The 24,593-nt window shown below is 45.6% G+C and overlaps 1 protein-coding gene across 8 annotated transcripts in view; it reads right to left on the reverse strand.

Moving 5' to 3' along the window:
• Positions 1 to 430: 430 nt before the first annotated feature.
• The window catches only part of MAPKAP1 (MAPK associated protein 1), a 237,538-nt gene continuing 213,375 nt past the window's right edge, over positions 431 to 24,593 (reverse strand). For 5 of the 8 annotated variants that reach the window (XM_069476792.1, XM_069476791.1, XM_069476789.1 and 2 more), the window contains 2 exons: positions 7,433 to 7,530; positions 431 to 2,058 (listed from right to left, as the gene is read on the reverse strand). In XM_069476792.1, the coding sequence (XP_069332893.1) occupies positions 1,933 to 2,058; positions 7,433 to 7,530 (224 nt within the window). In that variant the 3' untranslated portion in view covers positions 431 to 1,932. The remainder of the gene's footprint in view (positions 2,059 to 7,432; positions 7,531 to 24,593) is intronic. The other 3 variants (XM_069476788.1, XM_069476786.1, XM_069476785.1) reach the window with 1 other exon arrangement.

Genomic DNA, 24,593 nt, shown 5'->3' on the forward strand with positions numbered 1-24,593 from the left:
TGGGCCAAGGCGGGTGCGGGGAGGGTGCGAGACGCTGAGGAGCTCGCGGTCTTGTCTTAGAACCTGGGTATGGGCTGGCGGGGGGCTGAGGACAAGCCGAATTTAGAGTCTTGACATTTGCTGGACCTGGGCGGCGGTGCAGTGTCCCCTGTAAATTACTCCTTAACATGTGTGTTCTGTGTGAACCGAACGTGTCACATTTCACCGTAGAGAATGGTCTCGGTGCTGATTTTGTAACTGCTGGAGGTGATGATTCCAGCGTCACCCTGGAGTGAAGAGGGCCATTCTGTCTTGCTCAGGACCACAGGGCCCTGGCGCGCTTCAGGGATGCTGGATCCATGAACTGCCAGCAAATGCCGACCGCCAGAGCCACTGTCTGCAGCAGCATGTACTCAAGACGTCAGGAATTCAAAGTAACATGCAAGAGAGGGTATTTATATGACTTTTATTTTAATATTGAATATGTCACAAGATTTTATGACCAAATTAGTCATTTACATTTTTTCAAAGATATCTAAATATAAAATTGCTAAAAATTCAAATACAGATAGCAAGCTACAAATAATATTTTTTTTTTTGTTTCCAGGGTGGGTAGGAATGGAAGACATTAGAAAAGGATGCTCCTGTTGGCTGAACAAAGATCAGAATGAAGGAGGAATTCATTAAAATGACCCCGTGTGCAAAGAAATACACTCAACTTTGAGATGCTGTTTTAGACACATCTCTTCCTGTACAACAATTTAAAAAACGTTTTAAATGCAGGTCCTCAGTGAAACATCTGGTCCTCGGCCCTGGCCGGGGACAGTATGAAAGGCTGTCACCGCGCCGGACACTGGAGAGGCTGTCGAGGACCGCAGAGGCATCTGGTGTGGCCAGAGGAGTGGTGTCGGGGCACCCGACCCCTCGCCCGTTCCCACCCGGGGAGCTGGCCGGGGAGCAGGCCTCCGCTCAGCCTCGCCCTGACACAGTGAGAACCACCTGCTTCCCGCCTGCTCCATGAGGGGCAGGCGCTGTAAGAAGAGAAAGGGAAATGAGGCCCCTTCGAAGGCAGCAAAGCAGGGACTATTCCAATTCCAGAAAGATCCACATGCGGGTGGAGCTGTCGGCTGAAGCCTACACTTGCTACTTAAGCAATGGGAAAGACCACTTCTGGCTGGGAGCGCAGCAGGACCCGAGGACCAGCCATCGCCCCTTCTCCCAGCGCCTGCGGCTTCCACGGCTCTGGTCAGAGGTGCTGGGATGCGTGGAAGGGGAAAATGACATAGCTTTGGACACACAACACTAGGGCCCCATTCCCAACTCTTAGTAAGATGCTATCCTCAAAGCAAATGCATTCATTTAAACAAATGGCATAGTTAGAACTATTGACTAAGACCTTAACATTTCTTCTGAGAAATCGAACCATAGCTTTTCCAATCTGCTTGTTCAATATGGGAACAGATTTTAAAGAGAATAACATAATCAATCCTCCGCCCCAAAGAATGGTCCATCATACCAACCATGATAAAGAGTACACCTGTTTATTAAAAGGAAAAACAGAAATGTACATTTTTGTTCTTTGTTTGCTTTAAGAAATTTGATCAAGTTGCAAAGAAATGTCTGGGCATGGCTATGTACATCCTCGGGCAGGTCGTCAGGCAGTGAAGATGGCTGGGCAGCACGTGGCTCCGCTAGGGGGTGGTCTGGCCCCCGGGCATTGCTAATCAAAGCCATTGCCAAGCAGGCTTCGGTCCCCTGGCAAGGTCCCCAGCGCTTCCTCCTAGGGTGCCCCCTTGCACCTTCCCCAAGAGCCCACCAGCCCTGTGCCCATGAGCCAGGGGCTGGCCTCCCCCAAGGACTGCAGGACACAGGGTGGACTCTCAGGCACCTGGCCCTGGCAGGCAGGCAGGCAGGCTCTGAGCTACGGCAGCAGGTTGAGGCTGGAGGTCAGTGTCATTGCTGCCCGGACTTCTTCTCCTTCTGGAAGCTGAAGCTTGTACGTCTATTCAGTTTTCTTTGCTTTTGAGCAAAATATTCAGCCCGGGCAGTGCTTGCTCGTGATTCCAGGATGTAGTTAACCTAGAAAGCAAGAGGATACAGCCCGGTCACTTGCCAGCTGCTCACTGCTCGGCCCAGGGCAAAGAAGTGGGTGGTAGGGAAGGCCCTAACCTGGGCCGGGTGCTTCGGGGCAGGCGCTCTCTTGTGGATGGAGTCCAGTCATCCCAGCAACCTGGCTGGCTGGGCCCAAACCCCTGCTTTATGACGGGAAAACGGAGGCTTGGAGGAGACGAGGGGCCTGTATGAGCCTCTCAGTCAGTGAGTAGGGGGGTCTTTTCAGATTGCCGAACCTGCGTTCCCTCCTTGGCACAAGCTGCCCCCCAGAGAGCTGTGCACTGGGCTGCCTGGTTCTGCTTCCAGCTTACTTTGCAAGCTGGGCTGCACATGCCCTCTCTGAGCCTCACTTCCCTCATCTGAAAGTCGAGAACATCACAGGGATCAAAACCAAAGCAAACAAGGCTCTATCTTCAGCCTCCTACCAGCCAGGCATGGAGCTTCCAGCTGTGGTATTTCCTTCAGTGCTCACAAGCACCACACCAACCACGGCCTTTGACAAAACGGAGCGAGAGGCTCAGAGAGGAGGGCCAAAGTAGCCCAGGTCACCCAGAAGTCAGGCTTAAAGCTGTGCGAGGGACCAGGCAAGTCCCATGTGAAGAGTGGGCACAGCTGGGGCTGCCTCCCGGGCTCCTGCTCGGGCTGCTGCTTCCAGGCAGGGCCCTGGGGGATCCTTCCAGAGCCACGCTCGTACACCTACCACTGCACACACATGGGCCTCCCACCAGCTCCTTTAGCACTGAGTAAATGCCAAGTCTGAGATTGGCCCCATGCTTGGTTCAAGGGACAAAGGGTCCCTGACCTCAGTTCAAGAGATAGACTTGGTCCCCGCCCTGAGGAGCTCACTGCCTAGTGAGTATCCAATGGCACGACATGTGCCACAACAGGTACAGAAGCACAAAGGAACTGTCAGGGAGGTGTGGGGCAGGGAAGGCTTGCAGAGAGAATGAACGAGCTGGGGTTTTGAGGGATACATAGGAGTTTCTGGGTGTACAAGGGGCAGGAGACAACCAGCATATGTCGAGGCACAGCAGTCCTGTGCACACAAGTCTGCATGTCCATGGAACCGCAGAAGCTTAGCATGGCTTAGTGAGGCAGGGACCTGCGCCCCATGCAGAGGACGAGCCCCTGGCAGGGTGGTGGGGACGGTGGCAGCACTGTAAGGTACGTGCTAACAGCCAGCACTGCTCGGGGTGCTTCTGGAGCATCAACTCATTTGATCTCCAAGATACCCTGACCGACAGATGCCATTATCATCTCCATTGTACAGGTGGGATAACCAAAGCACAGAATGGCAATGTCCTTCGGTCAAGGTCACAGAGCCAGCAGGCCTCAGGCCCTTGACGAACACCCTTCAGCTCCCCAGCCCCCACCCTCAGACACCACTCCTCTCCCCGCCAGCCTCCTCTGGCTGGGCATTCTTGTGAACAAACGTCATTTCTCTTCACCTGCAAACATCTAAAAGTTAAGACTAGAGGCCTGGATATATTTGGCTAGAGAACTCAGCCAGCTCTACTCTAAGGGCCGAGTGTCCTGTGCCCAGAGGGAGAGAGGCCTCTGCTGACTCTGAGCAGGAGCCAGGGGGCTGCTGGAGGAGGCGGCACGGAGACGGGGCCTCTCCGACACGGTCCCTCCCCGCTTTCCGCTCTGGCAGTCGCCAGCAGCAGGCGTTAAAGGCTGGTGTGTGGGTACAGAAGGCCTGACACGCTCGGCCCGCGGCCGCCAAGTTACCAGCTGAGAGCAATAAATCATGAGCACTGCAGGGCCGGGCTGACAATTTGGGACAATACAATGTATAGAAATAAGAGGTTTTTATCATTCTTAATAAAAGCAATCTTTGGATTATATTGTTTGTACACTCAGCCAACCTAGTGTTTTCAGTGTGTTTTGGCACATATAACTTGACAAAAGCATTTAAAAATGATCCTTAACAAGCCTACTATTTCCTAAATTTATTATCTTCAGTGCTTTGTGATAATCACATAGATAATTTTAATGGAAGATTAATGTAATAATCAAAAGATAAAAACGCCCTTTGGTCTGCCATTAGCTGGTTAATATGCTGTGGCTTAAAACTTGCACAATTTTATGCACTATAGAGTGTTTCACTTTCAATGCATTTTACAGCTTAAGGCATAAAAATATAGGGAGTTTTCATGGTCAATAAAGCCACAGCCTTCATCACTCGATCAAGAGAAGAACCCAATTTGAAGAGCCCAATGATTCCTCCGAGATTCATCTCAAAGCCTGAAGAATTAGGGACCACACATGACTTAGCTCAATTACATCTCAGTGGGAAGGGGCAGCTCTGGAACTCCTCAGCGCGGGGTTGAAGAAGAGGCTCCACCCCTGTGTGCTCTCTGGCCTTGGGCCTCCATCTCCTTGTCTATAAAATGGGGATGATAATATCTGCATTCTGCAGGAAGATTAAATGAGATAATGTACATAACGTCTTGCATGTGGTCAGTGCTCAATAAATGGGAGACATTAATATTTCTACAAGCAGAAAAAGATGAGATGAAATAACTTGATGGAAGTTTGCCTGTTCATGACAGTTTCTTTGACACCAGCCCCTGGCTCTTATATTTCCTCCCTTGAATTTCCCTCTAAAGCTCTCATTTTATGTAAAACTCCTGGGTTCCAGAACAAGAACATATATTACTTGAGTCTAAGGCTGACCTCTGAAGAGCCTCTGATATCAACATTTCTGCCAAACTCCATGACATGAGGCAGGGGGCCTCAGTCACTTGCTGCTGGTGCAAAGCTCATAAAGACACATTCACAACATTACGGGCATGATGGATAAACCTAAGTATTTAAATTGCCATAAAAAATCAGAGATAGGGCCGGGTATGGTGGCTCACGCCTATAATCCTAACACTCTGGGAGGCCAAGGTGGGAGGATCGCTTGAGTTTCAGACCAGCCTGAGTAAGAAGCAAGACCCTGTCTCTACTAAAAATACAGAAAAAAAAAAGAAAAAACTAGCCAGGTGTGCTGGTGTGCATCTGTAGTCCCAGCTACTCGGAGGCTGAGGCAAGAGGATCGCTTGAGTCCAGGAGTATGAGGTTGCAGTGAGATACCATGATGCCACTGCACTCTAGCCAGGGTGACAGAGCAAGAGTCTGTCTAAAAAAAAAAAAAAATATCAGAGATAGGAAAAGTGAAATCTAACCTCCCATCAGGATCATGGTCATCAGCACTCAGGGTAAATCAGGCCTGGGCATGCTACTCTCCTGGAGTCTTGTGCATGATGCAATATTTCTACAAATATTTTGATATCAAAATAGACATTTTAGGGGAGGCGACAGGCCTCAGGGATTTTGCAAAAAAGCATCTGCTTCGAGGGAGCATTTGGTTCTGTGAAATGATTTCTCTGCACTTGATCTTCCACAGTCTCGTACTGAAGTCATAAACCTGTGTTTCTGTCATCAATCTGCTGCTGTAAAAATTATTTTGATGTCAAACACAGGATTATAATTTTACTAGAATCCTTCTCAAGTCTTGAATATTTTAATGCTGGCTATAAAAAAAAAGTCCAGGCCCTGACGGAGTAATGGAATATTTCTTTACCTCGTCCCCAAACACTGTGCACAGACAAGTTGCTTGTGCGGTCTCGGGGTGATCTGGCAAGTCCCTCTGAACTCGCTGGCTGCGGCTCTTCCGGGCAGGCCCTCCATCCCCTCCCTGGTCTGGGGCGCTCGATCACGGTGCCTATGAACCCTCTCCTTTCGTCCAACTGGCCAGGCTACTCTGCCTCGGCTCCAAGCTGTCCTTCCAGCAGCTTTATCCTTTTAATTGTCACCTACTACATTTAAAAATCTTGCAGCCAGGGGACTTTGTCTCAAAATGTTCCTGTAAAGCAATTTCATTGTGTTGAAATCCCCCACTCCACTCTTACAGCTGTGCACATCTGGGGAATTAGGAACATAAGTTCTGGAATCTGCCAAACCTGGGGTCAAGTTCTGGTTCTGCCAATTTACCAGAGTCATGATCTGGCTAAGTTGTTTTTTTTCTAAGCCTGACTTTTCACCTAGGCAATGCGAACAATTTTCTATCACTGCCTCAGAGCTGTGAAGATGTGCTTTGACGGGCGTGTAAAGTATGTGGCCCAGGTGCTGCACTTTGCAATCTCTCGAACATCTTAGCTACTTTTAGAAGAATTACTTGATGATTTCAAGTAGAAGAGAGAAGAAGATGAAGACAACTTAGGTAGGTTTACCATACCTCATTAGACTTGTACTCTAGCAGCCCTCTGGTGGGTGGGGCAACATAGGTGCCATGATCCCCACTTTACAGGGTAGGTAAACTGAGGCCTAGAAAGGTGATGTGACTGGCCAGGGTCACACGCCTTAGGGTTGGGTGTCCCTCTCTGGTTCTAGTCCCTGCTCTGCCAGAGCGGTTCTGTTTTTCCTGTCTGATCTATCTACGTTAAGACGTGGCTTGATGGAAGGATTCTCAGTTTGGAAGCCTGAGAACCACCAGTCCAGGGGTACTCAGAGCGTGTGCACAGAGCAGCGGCCCGGGAAGCACCTGGAGCGTCTTAGAGATGTGCAACCTTGGGTCCTCACCCCGACCTTCAGAGCTAACAAGACCCCAGGACAGTCCTGCACCAAGCAGAGCTCTCAGCCGGAGGCCGGCCTGGCCCCTCCACAGGCCGTGTGTCTGACGTGCTCTCCCTCCTTACCTGGCAAGGATCTGTCCTTCGGGGTTCAGCGTCTGGCACCCCCCCCCGCTGCCCGCACCCCAAGTCAGTTTGCCCTCACACACCCACCCCTTTGAGACTAGCTAACAGTCTCTGTGATTTTCTGTCTTACACCCGCCTCCTCTGGTAGAGGAAAGGCTCCCTGGGGGCAGGGACCGGGCCTGTCACTGTGGGACCTCGAGCACTGGCCGGTGCGCAGACGGCGCTCAGTGAGTGCTGCAGGGGCCACCAATACGCGACTCTAGCACGGAGCTGGGAATGTTCAGAACAGGCTGCTAAAATCACCTTGAGTACAATTAAGGTGTCTTCAAAACAAAAATAATTTCCTCAGAGTCTGCTCCAGGAGCCTCAGGAGCTCCTGACAATGGCTGGAGGAAAGTAAACACAGGAAGAGCCAGGATTACCGGGGCTGAGAGGAAGTGGAAGGGTCCTGCTTTGGCTGAAGCAGGTGCAGAGCAGTGACCTGAGGCTGCCGTGGCCCGGGGGGTGGCGCTCCCCAGCAGGGCGGCAGCCCGCAGCTCGCTTCCTCCTTTGCAGAGCTGGGCCCAGGGGCCTTGTCCCATGCTGCAGAGGGGCTGCAGCCGGGCCTGACCTGGTGCGAGTGGACCGCGGTCCCCGGGTTGAGAAGGAACACTCACCTTGAGCACGATTTCATTCACGGTAGCAGCGTCCGATTCAAAGTAGAGGTGTTTATAGTCGTGATTGCTTAGATACGTGAGTTTAAATATCGCGTGACCTGCAGAGAGAGAGAAGGCCGTGCTGAGGGGGTTCTGGCGAGTTACCTGTGGGGGCGCCTGCCCTCCCCACTCCAGTGTCAGCGAGAGCAAGTGGAGGCTGCACAGCACCCCTCTGCGCAGGAGCAGTCCGCTCCTCATGGCAGGCTGGGCATAAAATGGACAGTCAAGAAAGAAAGATCAAATGGCTAGTTAGGTCCATTCCTCTCTGGAGTATACTCAGGGGAACACCACAGTGGGAAGGCTTTATGGAACCACTTTTATATGATAATTACATGGAAAAGGAGGGTTTTTGTTTGTTTTTTTGAGAGAGGGTCTCACTGTTGCCCCGGCTAGAGTGCAGTGGGGTGATTGAGCTCAATGCAACCTCAAACTCCTGGGCTCAAGCCACCTTCCTGCCTCAGCCTCCTGAGTAGCTGGGACTTTAGGCGTGTGCCACTATGCCTGGTTAATTTTTCTATTTTTTTGTAGAGACGGGGTCTCACTCTTGCTCGGGCTGGTCTAGAACTCCTGGCTGAAGGGATCCTCCCGCCTCGGCCTTCCAGAGCGCTAGGATTACAGGTGTGAGCCACGGTGCCTGGCCGAAAAAGATGGTATTTTTAAGGGAGAAGGCTGATTACCTCACATTATTACCCTAAAAATAAAATAACTGCTTAAAATCAATTGAATGGGCAACAGGAAGGAGAAGGGTCACCAGCAGTGCTATTATGGAGGCTTCCGCTGTAGCCGACTCCTGCCGGCAGTGCGGGAGTCCTGCCTGGAGAGGGGGACTCTGGTCTCGTGACTTTGCTTAGAAGTTGCTCCCAAAGGCCTCTGGTCATTTCTACCCTGGAAGGATTCAGGGTGGGGGACCATGAAAAGCTGGCACTTCACAAAGCAGACTGACTTCAGGGGGTCAGATTTTCTGAATACAAATCTGACCTGGGTCCCCATTCTTCCACGTCCCTTCCTACACCTTCAGAATGACACTGTCATTCCTGGGCCTGCTTCCTGGTCTAGCCTCGTCTCACTCCACTGCCTCCACAGGGGCCACAGGCTACCTGTGGAGCTGCACACACACACCTGCCCACACTGGCCTCCGCACAAGCCCTTCCCTGTGCCTGAGATGTCCTCTCTCACTGCCCTGCATGGAAAAGACGTGCTGATCCCTGGTGACTCAGCTCAACTGGTACCTTCTTGGGCAAGTTTTCATAGCTACACTGCTAGGCACCCTTCTTGCGTGGGCCTACCTACCCCACTGTATGTGGCCCACCAAAGAAATCCGCTTCTTGTTTTATCACACCTGCAGCCATGCCTGTCCTTCTGGCCAGACATATCGATCAGATTCCCTCCTCTGATGCCAGCCTGTCTGAACTGGCATAAGAACTGAGGATAAGATGAGAGGCTTTGGGACTCTGAGCCTATTAGCACATGCTGTCCTTGGGTTCTGGGAGACCCTGTGACCTTCCAATAAACTCTTCTTTCTCCTTAAGCTATTTAGGTTGGTTTCCATTACTGGCAAGCAAAGGAACATTGCCCAAGACAGACACGTAGTCAGTACTCAGTAAACCTGCCTAGACTAAGGAGAAGCCGGTGACATCTCTAACATAAAGGCCTCTTGCAAACAGCCCGGAAACAACCTTCCCTAGTCTGGTTCGACAGACCGTGGTGCCTGAGACTGAAATTCAGCATTCCTCTCCTGTCAGGCTTTCTCATCCGTTGTCCTTTTAATTGCAGCAGCAGCTGGTCACAGTTATTAATTAATAATATATCACCCATATTACTGTAAGTTCACCTCTTTCCCGGAGAAATCTTCTTGGTGACTTTATTTACAGTAGCTAATTTTTCAGATCTCCAAAAATAAACTGATATATGTTGTACATTTGTGGCCAGAAAAGTTGAGCCACTGGTACTTTATTCTGGAAACATCATTATGATATACTAATTGTAACTATAAATCCTAAATTGAAAAAATTAGCTAATAATTTCTGAAAAACCTCACTTTTAGTCACTTGACAAATTTAGCTTGATTCTAAATCATGGTACTAAAATCTTAGAATTCTTGACTGGAAGCTAATCACTCTGTTAACACAAATTATTTATTTCTGATAAGGAAGTGAATCTTACATAAATAGATGCATCTATGTGTAAGTATGTGTGTGTGTGTGTGTATTCATGTTCACAGGATCCATTCTGGAACATCAGAGTCTTGCTGGTGACATCACAGTGTGGAGGAACAATGAAGATACCTTTGTTGGCCATGCTGTGACCAAACAGAGCCATCTATGAAGGACACAGGGCTGTGAAGGACAAACAGCGACACCTGTTCCAGGAGGCTGACACCTGGCCATGACGGACACAGACACCAGGGCCTGGGGCTAGAAAGCACCAGAAGGTCTTAGGGAGGCCCGCAGACCTGAAGCTTCGGGGTTCACTGACCACTTTGATAAGTGATCTCCTGGACTGTCTACACCACCTGCTCCCGCTTGTCACTGACAAAACAAAACCTCAGGACACTAGAGCACGTTTCGCCTGAGCAACTGAGACACCATTAAAAAAATTCCCTTTTCCTCACTTCAGGTAGAGCCCAGTCTACACATGGCTCAGGCGATAAGCAGTTTGCACAGGCCTGAGAGCCTCAGGAAGGAAGTCTTGTGGCTCATCTGTACACAGTCACATGAAAAAACAACAAAGAGATCGTCCTAAGCCAAGTCTGCTGAAAGGCTGCATATTTGGGCCAGGTGACCCCAAACACCTCACTTTGACTGTATTTTGCTGTGCCTGGGGGGCTGTGTGTGTCCTTTGCCCGCCCCAGTGCTCATTCCCGTGCCCACTGAGGAAAGTGAAGCAGATGGGAACGAGGAAGAGTGGCACTGCTCCCCATCTCTCCTAGGCCTCTAATCTGTCCTTTCCAGTGAAAGTATTCACACCATTGAGAGACGGGAACAGGGAGCGCAGAGAGCATAATCTGGAGTACTTGAGCGCCTGCGTTTGAATTTTAACAACTACAGAGTACAGATGTTAATAACTGGGCAGGGTGGGCTGCACAGCCACAGCAGATAGCCCCTTCTTGATCTCTGGGAGGAATTACGAGCAAGAGCCCTGGGATGCAAGCTCAGGTTAAGGTCAGCAGCCATGTTCTCACCCCTGCTGGACCCTAGGACATGGGGTCGACTCACTCCAGGATCCCTGTCTTGTTGGGTGGCCAGAAGGGCTGTTTTACTCAGTTCAGGCTCTGCCAGGAGCACAGCCTAGTGCAAGGGACAGAGAAATGAACTCTGGGAGTCACATGATGAGTGTTACCATGCAGGTAAGCGCAGGCAGCTGCTGTGGAGATACTGAGATGGAGGCAGCTGGCCTGGGGAAGGGCATCAGGGACAATTTCTCAGAGAAGTCTTAGAAGACAGGAGTTAGCTGGGAAAACGTGGGATGGAGAAGGGTGGAAAAGAAGAAGATGCAACAGGGCAAGGATACGGCAAGGACCAACAAAGTTTCTGCAGGAGCTCCACGCAGACCGAGGTCATGCACGGTGGGCAGGTAGGAGTTGAGATGAGGCTAAACATGCCTGGATTCACCAGCTGATGGGGCCACTAGTGGGTTTTAAAAGCAGGGCAGCGAAACAAATGGACAGATTGTGTTTTAGGGCATTCCCCCTGGCTCTCCCGTAACCAGTTGCTACGGTCAGCCAGGTAGGAGTGAACGTGGTTTTCAGCTGGACAGGTACAGACGAGATGATGTAAAAGGGATTCAGCTGAGAACCAGAGAGAAGACAACACTGGCAGGCAGTGGATACTCATTGATAATAGAATAACAGCTAATAATCAGAATTCACATTTGTATAATTTCACCCAGTCCAAAATCTATATATTCATATGTAACAAGTTCACTGACCTCTTGCTGGAAATGATTCTTTTAATAAACATGAGTAATTTATGCTACATGGTAAATTTTCACCAGAGGTGTTTGGGAAGAAGGAATCACCTGCACTTCCATACTGATAGAACAGAGTAAGAGAAGTCTGTTATCAGATATTTTATCAGCCCCAGGCAGCTCAAGGTTTACCTCAGGCAAGGGAGGAAGAGAGGGTCAAATGACCTTAGTCTATCAGGGCACCTGCCCTGGCGCATTACAGGGAATCAGGGGTGGACAGGTAACCCTTGAGAATTCCAAGACCACTGGCAGTTTTCATAGGAAAGTGTTAAGCCACAGGGGCAAACTGCCTTTGCAAAAATGTTAGCTGAGAAAAAATGATCAGTGTGATTTGAAAGAAAATGCAAAGTCTAATATTCCAGTTAGTTCAAATTATTTTGCTTGGATTGTTAAATTCTGTTCTGAAATTAAGGCATGACAGAGCCTGAAATGCAGAAGACAAAAGCATGAGCCCTGGACTTAGGCCCAGGATGAAACCTAGCTCTGTCGTATCCCAGCTGCGGGGCTGGCAAGGCACTGGCCCTCCAGGAGCTTGCGCCTGCCCAGCTGTAGAGGAGGAGGAGGCGGCATCTGTCCGGCATCTCCTACATATCACCTACATCCCTGCAGAGAGCAGGGGCTCCGTGGGCAGAGATGATAATTCTTACAGCTGTGATGGAGTTGATATCTGAAGATAAACTGCTCGTTCTTTTGAAAATTTTGTTTTTAATTGTGCCTTCTTTGAGCAGACTTGCTTTTACAGCCCTATAGAAATAAAATGCAATATAATGGGGCATAAATATGGCATCTAAGCACCGCTCAGGTCACGTGCTCAGGGCAGACACTGAAATTATACCTCTGCTTCTGAATACTGAAATGAAATCTGGATATGTAGAATGTATTTACACTTATGTATTTTTTTCAAAGTAAAACAGAGAAGATGGAATATAATACCAAGTAGAAACTAATTAACAGCACAAATGTCAGAAGTAGAGACATTGAGCTTTTGTGCTACAAGTTATCTTTTGCATTATGAATTTTAACTAAAACAGGAGGCTATGCTGATAAAATAGATTCCTCAGCCAATTCAGGGGAGAGGGCATTCTGGAAATGCTGCTCTGATTGTGAGATGGGATGGCTTAGGCAAAGAGGAGCACTCAGATGGCCCTGCTAACAGAGGTGCTCCTGGATTTCCATTGCAAATCATATGAGAGCATCATTTGAAGAAATGCCTGCTGGCATTGACGGTGGTTGGCAATGACTGCTCAGAGTTGGGGCTTCCAAATCAAGCCTGCAGCCTACCTTCATGTAAAACCCCCAGGTGTCACCACTTGCCAAGAAAATCAAAAAATCAATCTGAGTTTCTTTTCTTTATCAATTAAATTATAAAATTTATTAAAAATTACTAAAAATTTAGAAGACAGAGGAAAAATCTCCACATTCCACCTTATGATTCCAACACCCTTCTACAAAGACATCCATGATCTCTTTCCTAGCCATTCTCACCTGTTTTCACAAACATTACACAATTGTAATCAGATTGTATACTAAAATTTGGTTTTCTTTTTGGGACAGAATCTCACTCTGCCGCCCTGGGTAGAGTGCAGTGGCGTCATTGTAGCTCACTGCAACCTCCAACTCCTGGGCTCAAGTGATCCTCCTGCCTCAGCCTGCCAAATAGCTGGGACTACAGGTACACATCATGACGCCTGGCTAATTTTTTCTATTTTTATTAAAGATGGGGTCTTGCTCTTGCTCAGGCTGTCTTGAACTCCTGAGCTCAAGCAATCCTCCTGCCTCAGCCTCCCAGAGTGCTAGGATTACAGGTGTGAGCCACCACACCCAGCCAGAGCAGCCAGAATTTTTTTTTTTTAAGTTAACATTTTACCATAGCACTTTCCCCGTTGTAATGTAGTCTCCATAACTTCTTTTCCAATAGCTGCATTTTGTTCCAAGAAGTAGATGTGTGCTATGGTTCATGCTACTATCTGTTGGGTTACTTATAAAATTGCCAGTGTTATAAATAATAAAGCCACGAAGAACATCTTGAAGGATTTAGACTCTTTCTCAATTCCTTTATATTAGGCATGGATACTTTTTAAAACCCAGGTTTCCAGGGTTTGATCTTTTCTGGACCCTCTGACTTGGAAGAGGGATTGGATTTCTTGGAGGAAACTGATGGGAACACACATTTTCTTAGGCAAAGCCACACTTCTCTGTAGGTCCCAGGAGGAAAGGCTGGGCTGGGATTCTCTGGTCTCTGGGCTGAAAACCTCCTCCAGGTTGGGTCTCACTGTAAGCAGCAGTTCTGAGCTGCCTGCAGGGAGCTTCAGTTCAGTTCCACTGGCAAAAGGTGGGGCTCCTTCCTGAGCACCCCCGCAGTGGCAGAGGCCTGGGGAACCGTAATGAGCTCTCTGACCTTTGGAGCAGGGGCTGCGTCTGACCTACTTACACTTATGCCTACATCTCTCAAACTCACGCTCTCTCTCTCTTTGGCTCCTTCCTATAAACATAATTAAGTCTCTAATTATAAGAACTCCCATGGCAATGTGATTTCCCTCCTTCCTCTAATTTATTGAAAACATTCTTGCTAAGGTCACTACGCCCTCAGTTTTGAGAGATCCAGTAGCGACTTCTCAGCTGTATTCCACACTACTTCACGTCCTCTCGTCCCTGGGTTTCCATGGAGCCACAGTCACATGGTTCTTCAGTCCACTGCTCCAGTCAATCGTTCCTCATTTTTCCTTTGTGATCTTCTTGACTTCCACCTGTCCCTTAAATGATGGTCCTCTGCAGTGCTCTAGCCTTGATCCTCATCTCTTCTAACTCTACATTTCTCCTGTGTCAGGTCTGCCCTTGGGTTTTGATTACTACTCATACGTTGATGATTCTGAAGCAGCTATTTGGCCTAGACCTTCCTCCAGAGTTTCAGAGCCAACAGTGGGTACTACTGCCATTGTCTCATGGCCTCCAGTACAGCATGTCCAGAACTGATGTCAACATCTCCCCTTAAATCAAAAGTGTTAGTGCATATGGAGGCCTCACGATACGCCAAGTCAAGTTCCAGGCATTTGGTCCTCCAGATTTCACATGCTGATCTTCCATCCTTCTCTATCCTGTGTCCATACCCAGGTCATGACCACCTATTGCCTCCTCTTGGTTTTCCCATTTTTTTTTTTTTTTTTTTTTGAGACAGAGTCTCACTCTGTTGCCCAGGCTAGAGTGAGTGCCGTGGCGTCAGCCTAGCTCACAGCAACCTCAAACTCCTGAGCTCAAGGGATCCTCCTGTCTCAGCCTCCCGAGTAGTTGGGACTACAGGCATGCACCACCATGCCCGGCTAATTTTTTCTATATATATTTTTAGCTGTCCATATAATTTCTTTCTATTTTTAGTAGAGATGGGGTCTCGCTCTTGCTCAGGCTGGTCTCGAACTCCTGAGCTCAAACGATCCGCCCACCTCGGCCTCCCAGAGTGCTAGGATTATAGGCGTGAGCCACCGCGCCCGGCCGGTTTTCCCATTTTTGATCATGTCTTACAGGTCCAAACATCTACCCACAAGAGTCATCCTTTTAAAACACACACACAAAAAACTCTGCAGTACTTCTTTTCCTATCATCCTTAGAATACAGTTCAAGCTTTTTAAGATGATTTTCCAGACCCTAGATCAGCAGTTCTATACTCTTAAACATTATTGAAGAGCCCAAAAAGCTTATGCTTAGGCTGGGGATGGTGGCTCACGCCTATAATCCTAGCATTCTGGGAGGCTGAGGCAGGAGGATCACTTGAGTTAAGCAGTTTGAGACCCTCCTGAACAAGAGTGAGACCCCATCTCTACTTAAAATAGAAAAAAATTAGTCAGGTGTAGTGGCTGTGCCTGTAGTCCCAGCTACTGAGGAGGCTGAGGCAGGAGGATTGCTTGAGCCCAGGAGTTGGAGGTTGTTGTGAGCTAAGCTGATGCCATGGCACTCTAGCCCGGGCAACAGAGCAAGACTCTGTCTCAAAAACAAAACAAAACAAACTTATGCTTATATGGATTATACCTACTAATATTTATTGTGTTAGAAATTAAAATTACCTATTAATTCATTAAAAATAATAAACCCATTACAAATTAACATAAACATGTTATTGAATGGAAAAACACTTATATTTCCCAAATTAAAAAACTTTAATAACAGTGGCATTATTTTGTATTTTAAAAATCTCTTTAGTAATTGGTTTAACAGAAAACAGCTGGATTATCCTATCTGCTTCTGCATTTGATCTGTAGTGATATATTGTTTTGGCCTCAGACAGATATATTTTTAGAAAGGGGAGGCATATATTAATATTCTTCTTTTATAAATATTCTTTGATACTACACCAAACTTGATAAATGGTCATTTCTTAAAGATTAGTTGCAGTATAGAATAGAAACCACACTGATAAACTTTTTGTACTCTGTTACATTAAAATGTATTGGTCTGTCTTACATTTTGACTCTTTCCCCTTGCCAGATTTGGCAATAGTCTGGAAAATATTGGTTCACCGAGTTATGCAGATCTTCTGAATGTTGACATATTTCACTATATGATATCAAAAAAATCACATTCATTAATATCGCCACTGATATTAGAAAAGTCTTTAAGCAATGAGAAGCCAAGCTCATAGTGATGGGTACAAGTTTTCCAAAATCCTCATTTGCACTTGAAAGCTTGAATTTCATCACTGGCATTAAATACTGTCATTTGTTTTTCTTGAAGTGGTAGGCTCACTTCACAATACTCAAGTCTGAATAACCATAGTCTGTCAGTTGTTCTTTCAAGTAATAATGAAGTTCCCTGAAATAAATGGCTAGTTCAGCTGGCAACTCAAATAGAAGTGCTTTTCCTTGAGACACATATTCTACTTCTATATGCAAGAGAAATGTTTATGTGTATTTCAGGAAATAAATTAAGAACAATGGTTTATGGGGGCCTTTTGATGTTTCAATTCCTGTGTAAGTTGTTCTAACAAGATACTGCATGGCATTTCAATAACCAAGTATTGGTTGAGTTTTATTCTTCAGCTTTTAGAGAAGTAGACAAGAAATAAGTTCTGTATCTGGAAATTTCCTCACTGGAGGGACTTCTGTCGGTGACAAGCTTGAGTTTGCAAATACTCTGTGGGAGCCTAAATTACAACAAATGAAACCTCATCTATCCAGAGTCATTGGAGTGAAGAGCTAGGGTAACCTTTGTGCAAGAAGCCTTTTTCCATTTTAAGCATTAAAATTCTGTATCACACACCTTCCTCCTGTATTAGAGTACAAGGAAAAGAAATTACTGTTTTATCATGTTCATCCATGTAACTACTGAACATCATGATATCCTCAGGGATACAAAATGCTCTGTGTCTTGCCACCAAAATTGTTCCATACTATAATGCTTACTGAGTTCTTGGACTGCTTTTTAATAGTTTTTGTTTTGTTTCAGTTTTGGTCAACTCTCGTCAGCTTTCACTTCCCACACTGTCTTTATTATTTATGTTCTGCTTCTTTTTTCCCTCTTGCATTTAATAGCTTTTAGGAAGAGAAGCCAGATAACCAATCATGGTTGAAATTTGTTAAAAAATAAGACTTTATAGATGGAGTTGGGGCTAGGGATATTCTTCCAGCAAGAAAGCACAGATGTTTAAGGGCCTTGGCTTTGTGTCAGTGGCAGAAGAATATGCTCCTCTGTTACCATTTATCTACAACTGTGGACAAATAGTGTAACTTCTTGGAGCCCCAGTTTACTCATAAAATAGGAACAATATCTGCCTCAGAGTTGTCAGGATTAAATATTCCTAGGATAAAATCCAACAATCTTAGAATTACATAATAAACATAGATACAGCCTCACAGAGTTGCTGTAAGAATTACGTGATGCATATAAAGTGCCTGGACCACTGCCTGACGGGGGAGGTTTCCTTTGTTTCCCTTTTTACCTCCACACTCTAAGACAAGCAAACCTTTTCTATAAAGTGCCAGACAGTTAAATATTTTAAGTTTTGAGGGCCAAAAGACAAAATTAAGGATATTTTGTAGATAGTTACATAGCAAGAGCTAGAAAAAGTCTGTGTATTTTATTGACAAAATTCAAAATATAATAATCAAGTACATTTTCTGGGTAACACAGGTCTACTAATGAGAAAAGTAGATTTTTCTTTAGTCGGGAGGGGGATAACATTTCACTTAAATGGGATCCAAAACAAGTGTTTCCTCTCGTTACATCAACTGCAAATGTTCACCTGTAAAAACTGTTCTAATCTCATAGGCCACACACACTGGTGGGGCATGGATTTGGGCTGTGGGCCATAGCTTGCCAATTCCTGCTCAAAGGGGTCTCTCTTACTTCCTTCCTTTTTCTGGGTTGATTCCATATAGTTGGTAACGGTGACATCTTGAGTGCTCTTAATTTGTGTAGATCTGAGTTTCCATCTGGTATTTTTCCCCTCTATCCTTTAACACTTCTTGTAGTAAAGGTTCAGTGGTGACAAATTCTTCCATCTTTTGATTTTCTGAAATGCCTTTATTTCACCTTAATTTCTGAAGCATATTTTCACTGAATATAGGATTCTAGGTTGACAGATTTTTTTTCTTTTAGCACTTTAGAGATGTTGTTCTGTTGTCTTGTGGATTGCATTATTTCTGATGAGAAGTCAGCAATCATTCTTATCTTGGTTCTTCTATGTAACATGCCTTCTTTCTTTGGCTGCTTCTAGGATTTTTCTCTCTATCGTTGGTTCTCAGCAATTTGATTATGATGTACCTTAATGTGGTTTTCTTCATATTTATCCTGCTTAGCTTTCGTTGGGGTTTCAAGATTGGTGGTTTGATTATTTTATTTTATTTATTTATTTTTGAGCCAGAGTCTCACTCTGTTGCCTGGGTTAGAGTGCCGTGGCGTCAGCCTAGCTCACAGCAACCTCAAACTCCTGGGCTCAAGCAATCCAACTGCCTCAGCCTCCCAAGTAGTTGGGACTACAGGCATGAGCTACCATGCCCGGCTAATTTTTCTATATATATATTTTAGCTGTCCATATAATTTCTTTATATTTTTAGTAGAGACGGGGTCTTGCTCTTGCTCAGGCTGGTCTCAAACTCCTGACCTCAAGGGATCCTCCCATCTTGGCCTCCTAGAATGCTAGGATTACAGGCATGAGCCACTGCGCCTGGCCAGTGGTTTGATATTTTAAATAAAATCTGGAATCAAATCCTCCATCCCTGAGGCTGAAATTACATATATGTTAGAACAGTTGATATTATTCCACAGGCTCTATTCTTTTCATCCATTTTTCCTCTGTGTGCTTCAGTTTGAATAGTTTCTATTATTCTGTCTTACAGTTCACTGATTGTGGTAGCTAGATTATGAAATGGCTTCCCATGATCCCACCTCCTGCTTTTCATGCCCTTGTGTAATGACCTTGTTTGTGGGCTGGACCTAGTGGCTTGCTTCTAATGAATAAATAATACAGCAAAAGTGTTGGGATGTCACTTCTGAGATTAGGTATAGAAGTTCATGACTTATTCCTTGCTAGTGCTCTTTTGCTCTTGCTTACTTTGATGAAGCCATCTCCATCTTATAAGCTTTCCTTTGGAGAATTTGAGGGCATTCCCAAGGAACTGAACTCTGTCAACAATCACTCAATGAACTTGGAAGGAGATCCTGTCCCAATTGAACCTTGAGATGACTGTGGCTCCGGCTGACATCTTGATTGCAAACTTATGAGAGACCCTGAGCCAGTGGACCCAGCTAAGCTGTGCTGGATTTCTGACCTACCAAATTGTAACATAATAAATGTTGTTTTAAGCCACTAAATTTTGGGGCAATCTGTTATGTGGCAATAGATAACTAATACTCTGATATTTTTCATCTTCCTAACTACTCCCATTAATGAATTTTTTAATTCTGGTACTGTATTGCTCAGCTCTAGAATTTTCATTTGGTTCTTAATAGTTTTCATTTCTCTTCTTTTTGAGTTCTTTCTTTCAAGTCCGTGAATATATTTATCATAGCTATTTCTAAAGCAATTGTCTGCTAATTCTATCATCCCTGCCACTTCTGGCTCTATTTTTATTGATTCATTTTTCTCCTGGTTATAAAACACATTTTCCTGCTTCTTCGCATGTCTAGTAATTTTTGATTGGATGCTGGACATTATAAATGTACATTGTGGGGTGTCTGCATTATATTGTTGTCCTTTACAGAGTACTGGGCTTTGTTCTGGCAGGCAGTTAATTTACTTGTGGATGAGTTTGATCCTTTCAAGATTCCTTTTAAGGCTTTGTTTGGCAAGGACTAGAGCAGTCTTTAATCTATGGCTAGTTTAGTCCTACTCCCAAAGTATGGCCTTTCTGGAATCACTACTAAATGCCCTGGATGCTCCACTCTGGTTGGCCAGAACTCTAGTTTACAGCTCCCCAACAGCTGTTCTTTGACCAGCCTTGTGAGGCCCCGCCACAGGCATGCACAACGTAGTCTACAGTGACAGATTCAAGGGGCTCTTTCTAGAGCTCCTCCTCAGTGTAGCTCCCTCCTATGCATACTCTGTTCTGTAAATTTCAGCTTACACTCATCTCTGTTTTCCAGCTTAGTGAGACTGTTATATTTCCTTGGGTTGTCCCTCCCTGGGAAACCCTGGAGGAAAGCTGAGGTGATGGTCAGTCTTATCTCTTTTGTTTCCTTTCTCTCAGGAATCACAGTCCTGTACTACCTGTTTTCCAATGTCTGAAAACACTTTCTTATATTTTGTCTGGGTTTCTGGTCATTTATGATAAAAAGGATATGCTGATAGTAGTTACCCTGTCTTGGAAGTTGCATTTGGGAGTCTTATAAGCAATATACCTTGATTTTAATGAAAGTGTAGCTTACTTTTTCCATGTCTATGAGAATAACTTAAAATCTAAGCGCTCCATTTATTTATTATGAAAACACAGTTTGGAGCTTGGCAGGAGGCAAAGGAAAACAGATTTTCCCCATCATTTATCCAGCTGAGAAATCTTTCACACAGAGTTTTTCAGTAGAGAACAGCTCCTGCCCTCACCCTTTTCTCAATTAGGATCTCTATTAATGTTAAAATCAAGAAAGAATGAATTTGAAGAAATGGTAATCAAAATCTAGGAAAATGCAAATGTATGCAAATTTTTCATTATACCTAGATAATTGTTTTGTTATTGTAAGTCCATAAAGCCCAAGTTAACAATTAAGTGAAAACTTAATAGCAAGAACAAGGCTTCTCCCAGGAGGAAAAAAAGTTGATACCCTCAAAATGTTTTCCACTCTAACAAATATCAATATTCCAATCAACACAAGCAAATTCTTTCTTGCTTATTAATAAGTCCTAGGGAAAAAGGAAGGAAGTTTACAGAGAATGTAAGAAAACTCACTGGGTATCCCAGCACCAGCCACTTTTCCTCACAAACACAGACATTCTTACACATCACGTAAATGTGCCCCCAGCAGCCCCTAAGGGCAACTAGATGATAAATATGGCAGGTGTCTTCCTTTTATCAACTGTGTGGGGCTCAGAGTAGACTATCCTGACTCCTAAATGCAGTGTTGACCCTTCTGAGGACCACTGTACCGCAACACCTTTTTCCTAGGAACTACAGAGACAAGCGCGTTATCGTTTGCTGAGGGTAAACAGAAATAGCAGTTTGAGAGCAAGAAGTGAGGTTTGCCTTGTCACTACAACCTTGAGAACTTCTCCACTGTGCTTCCATCTCTCTTTGTTGAAGAGCCACATTTGCTCTTGGCTGATTCCAAATTCGAGAAGCAAGCTAGCTTGCTTGTTTGTTTATTTACTTATTTATTTATTTTGAGACAGAGTCTCACGCTTTGTTTGCTTGTTTATTTATTTACTTATTTATTGATTTATTTATTTTGAGACAGAGTGTCACTCTGTCGCCCGACTAGAGTGCAGTGCTGTCATCATAGCTCAATGCAGCCTCCAACTCCTGGCCTCAAGTGATCCTCCTGCCTCAGCCTCCAGAGTAGCTGGGACTACAGACATGAACCACTGAGCCCGGCCAATTTTTTTTCTCTTTTTAGTAAAGATGGTGCCACTCTTGCTCAGGCTGGTCTCAAACTCCTGACCTCAGGTGATCCTCCCACCTTGGCCTCTCAGCATGCTAGGATTACAGGCGTGAGCCATCGTGCCTGGCCTAGAAGCACTTTTAAATGCTCAACATAGGCCAGGAGCAGTGGCTCAAGCCTGTTGTTTCAGCACTTTGGGAGGCTGAGGCGGCAGGACAGCTTGAGCCCAGGAGTTCCAGGTTGTAGTGAACTGTGATCGTGCCACTGCCCTGCAGCCTGGGTGACAGAGTGAGACCCTGTCTCTAAAAAATAAAATAAAATAAAAAATAAATAAAAGATAAATAAATATTCAACGTGGCGAGGCAGGGTGAGAGAAAGAGTCATCAAGTACTGGCTATCCTGGACAGAAGCTGCTGGATTTCTGGAGGATGCAGCTGGGAACATGAATTGGCATACCTAGTGCAAAAGTCAGATGCCAGCAAATGATGACCAGGTCAGTCAACTGGGTCGCATGCTGGGTTGGCTGAGTTCTCAAGGACCAAAGCTATTCAGCACCAGCAAGCTGTTCCTTGAAAACACAGTGATGGCCTATTAACAGCAGATTATAGTTTGAGGTTACTGGAAACCAGACTGGGTCAAAGAAACTAAGAATGGAATCTGACATTAGATGATGCAAACTGGCCCTATGGTTATAGTTTTTCTCCACCTTTATCCTGTGACACACTCCAGGTCTTTCCCTCCCACACACTTGGAAATATTGAGGTGGTCCCCCCTGGTTGCCTAAACCCATCTCCCCGTCAGCTCCCTTGTTTTGGAAGGAGATGATAAATAAATCAAAATGCACTAAGCAGCACTTCCACAGGCACTCGCCTCCTTCACTGAATGTGCACCTCATCAATCACACTATTGTCTGCTTGAAAGGCGAGCCTTGTAAATGTCATATCCACTCAGGCCCAAGGAGAGGCGCATCCAAATGCAGCAAGGAGTTTTAATTGGATAGTGTAATTAAACTAAAAAACCCCAGCAGACTCCCTTTGACAGGATAGATGAAGACCCCTTTTAATAGGGCTAGGAAACATATCTGTTAAAAGGATGAGGCACTGCCTGCTCCTGATTGTGCTCCAGAGGACTCTTATGAAAAGGCAATTCAATAACTGGGGCATTTAATATGTTAGAGTCCATTGTGTTCTGTAATCAGGCAGTACTTACCGTATTTGATCTGGAACTTACGAAATAAGTCCTTGTCAGAGAATAAAAACAAAACATAGCTTGCCCACCTAATGTTTGGAGTGCCCAGACCTCCTGGGAGTTGACAGAGGCTGAGGAGGGGCTGTAGCTCTCCCGGGCTGCAGGTCTATCGGAGCATAAATGTAGGTGCCTTACCTACTGGGGCCTACAGTATGCCACCATGGCCATAGGTGTCCACCTGTTCACCTTGGGGCTGTAGCTTTTTCACCCAGCAGTGGCTAACACCACCCTCATTCCTCCTTCACACATTCTTGAGAGCATCTAAAAAATATGACCAAATTCCTGGGTACCTCCTCCTTTAGCAACTAGAATGCCTATCTGTTGGGGGAGAGGGGGAGACTGTGTGTGTGTGTGTGTGTGTGTGTGTGTTCTTTGCTAGAACTACCCTTGTCAAATAGGGAGAAGAGAAATCGGGGGCGGGGGGCAGGGGGGTTAGAGAAGTCATTGTATAGGCTGGAGTGTGCCCAGGTTGATTTTAGTAACAAACGCGATCCTTCTGCCATTCTCCCTGCTCTCCTTTGTTGGGAGGGGGGGTGGGGATACATACAGTGGCTCATTCAGACACACACAACCACACACGCATGTGAAGCCTGCAGCTCCACAAACAAGGTAACAGAATTAGTGAGAACACGTGAAGAGATTTGTATCTGCACACGGCAGTATTACAAGTAGCCCAAGACAATCCCTTTGAGATGGCATGTCAGTGTCCCAAGGACAAGTTCAGGGATCCCAGCATCTGGGTGAGTCAAGACGGCCTCTGAGGTGGGGCTCAGTTGGGGTACAGAGCCAAGATTTCAGACTTTCCCATCTACAGCTTTCCAAAAACAACCAGATGCTTTGCTTTATTTATACAAACCTCGAAGTCAGTTTCCCTGAGCCTTCAGACTGATTTTTCTTTTTTAAGGATAGTAAAGGATTTGTTTCATGACTGCTTTTACTCCCCCATAAAGCCTGCTCGGAGCTCTGTTTGCAAACCTATGAACATTCTTAAAACTGGTCTTTCACTATGGGTTGATGAACCCATTAAGAACATATAAGTGAATATGTATAATCTATGAAAACTGGATACTGAATTAAACCATCAAATACCTTTAGGTTTAAATGAAAACTACATAAAAGCATTTCAGCCATCAATTTGGCTATCACTTCTAGCCAGTATGAATTCTGCTGGAAAAGCTATTTTCGTGCAGATGTGGAATTCAATGGGAAAGACTGACTCGTGTACCAACATCAATCAAAATGTCGACTTCCCTGGCAGCTCTCAACAGTAAGGCAGGTTCAAAGGTCACAGGATAAAGAAAAAGCCAAGCTCTGGTTCAGCTCTAATATCTCCTCAGTAGAAGTCTTGCAAAAGTACCCCCTTCTGTATTAGCCTTGCTTTCATTAATCTTCTTGCCATCTTCTTTAACTAGTCATGCAGAACCGCTCGATAGCAAGACGTATAATGGGGAAGGCCCTGTGCCTATTACTGCGTTAACATTCTCTTAAGCCCCAGTGCAACAATGGAACAGGAAGGCAAAGGAAATCTGCGACTGCAGGGTGCAGTGCAGGCAATTCAATTACAGCCTGGGCTTACCTACGTACTTCTGACCTATAAAACACAAGAGGCCTTTGTGTCTAACTGGCTTGGCCATTAAGGTTGCTGAAGATCACAACAATGCTGATCTTTTCTATTTAAGCTAAATCAATGTGGACAAATCATTATTCAGTAGCTTTAATTTAATTAGTAAATTAAATACACTACTTTACAGATCTTGTCAAGTACTTATGAAAAGAAAGATTCATTTAAGCGGGAGGTCACCAATAAGCCCAGCTAATTTAACTCATAGCCTTAACTGAGTCTCATCTCAAATATTCAGCAGGTTCTAGTCACAAGGGTTTAACAGTCTTC

This window comes from Eulemur rufifrons, chromosome 7, assembly GCF_041146395.1.
Source record: "Eulemur rufifrons isolate Redbay chromosome 7, OSU_ERuf_1, whole genome shotgun sequence".
In the NCBI taxonomy this organism is placed as follows: Eukaryota; Metazoa; Chordata; class Mammalia; order Primates; family Lemuridae; genus Eulemur; species Eulemur rufifrons.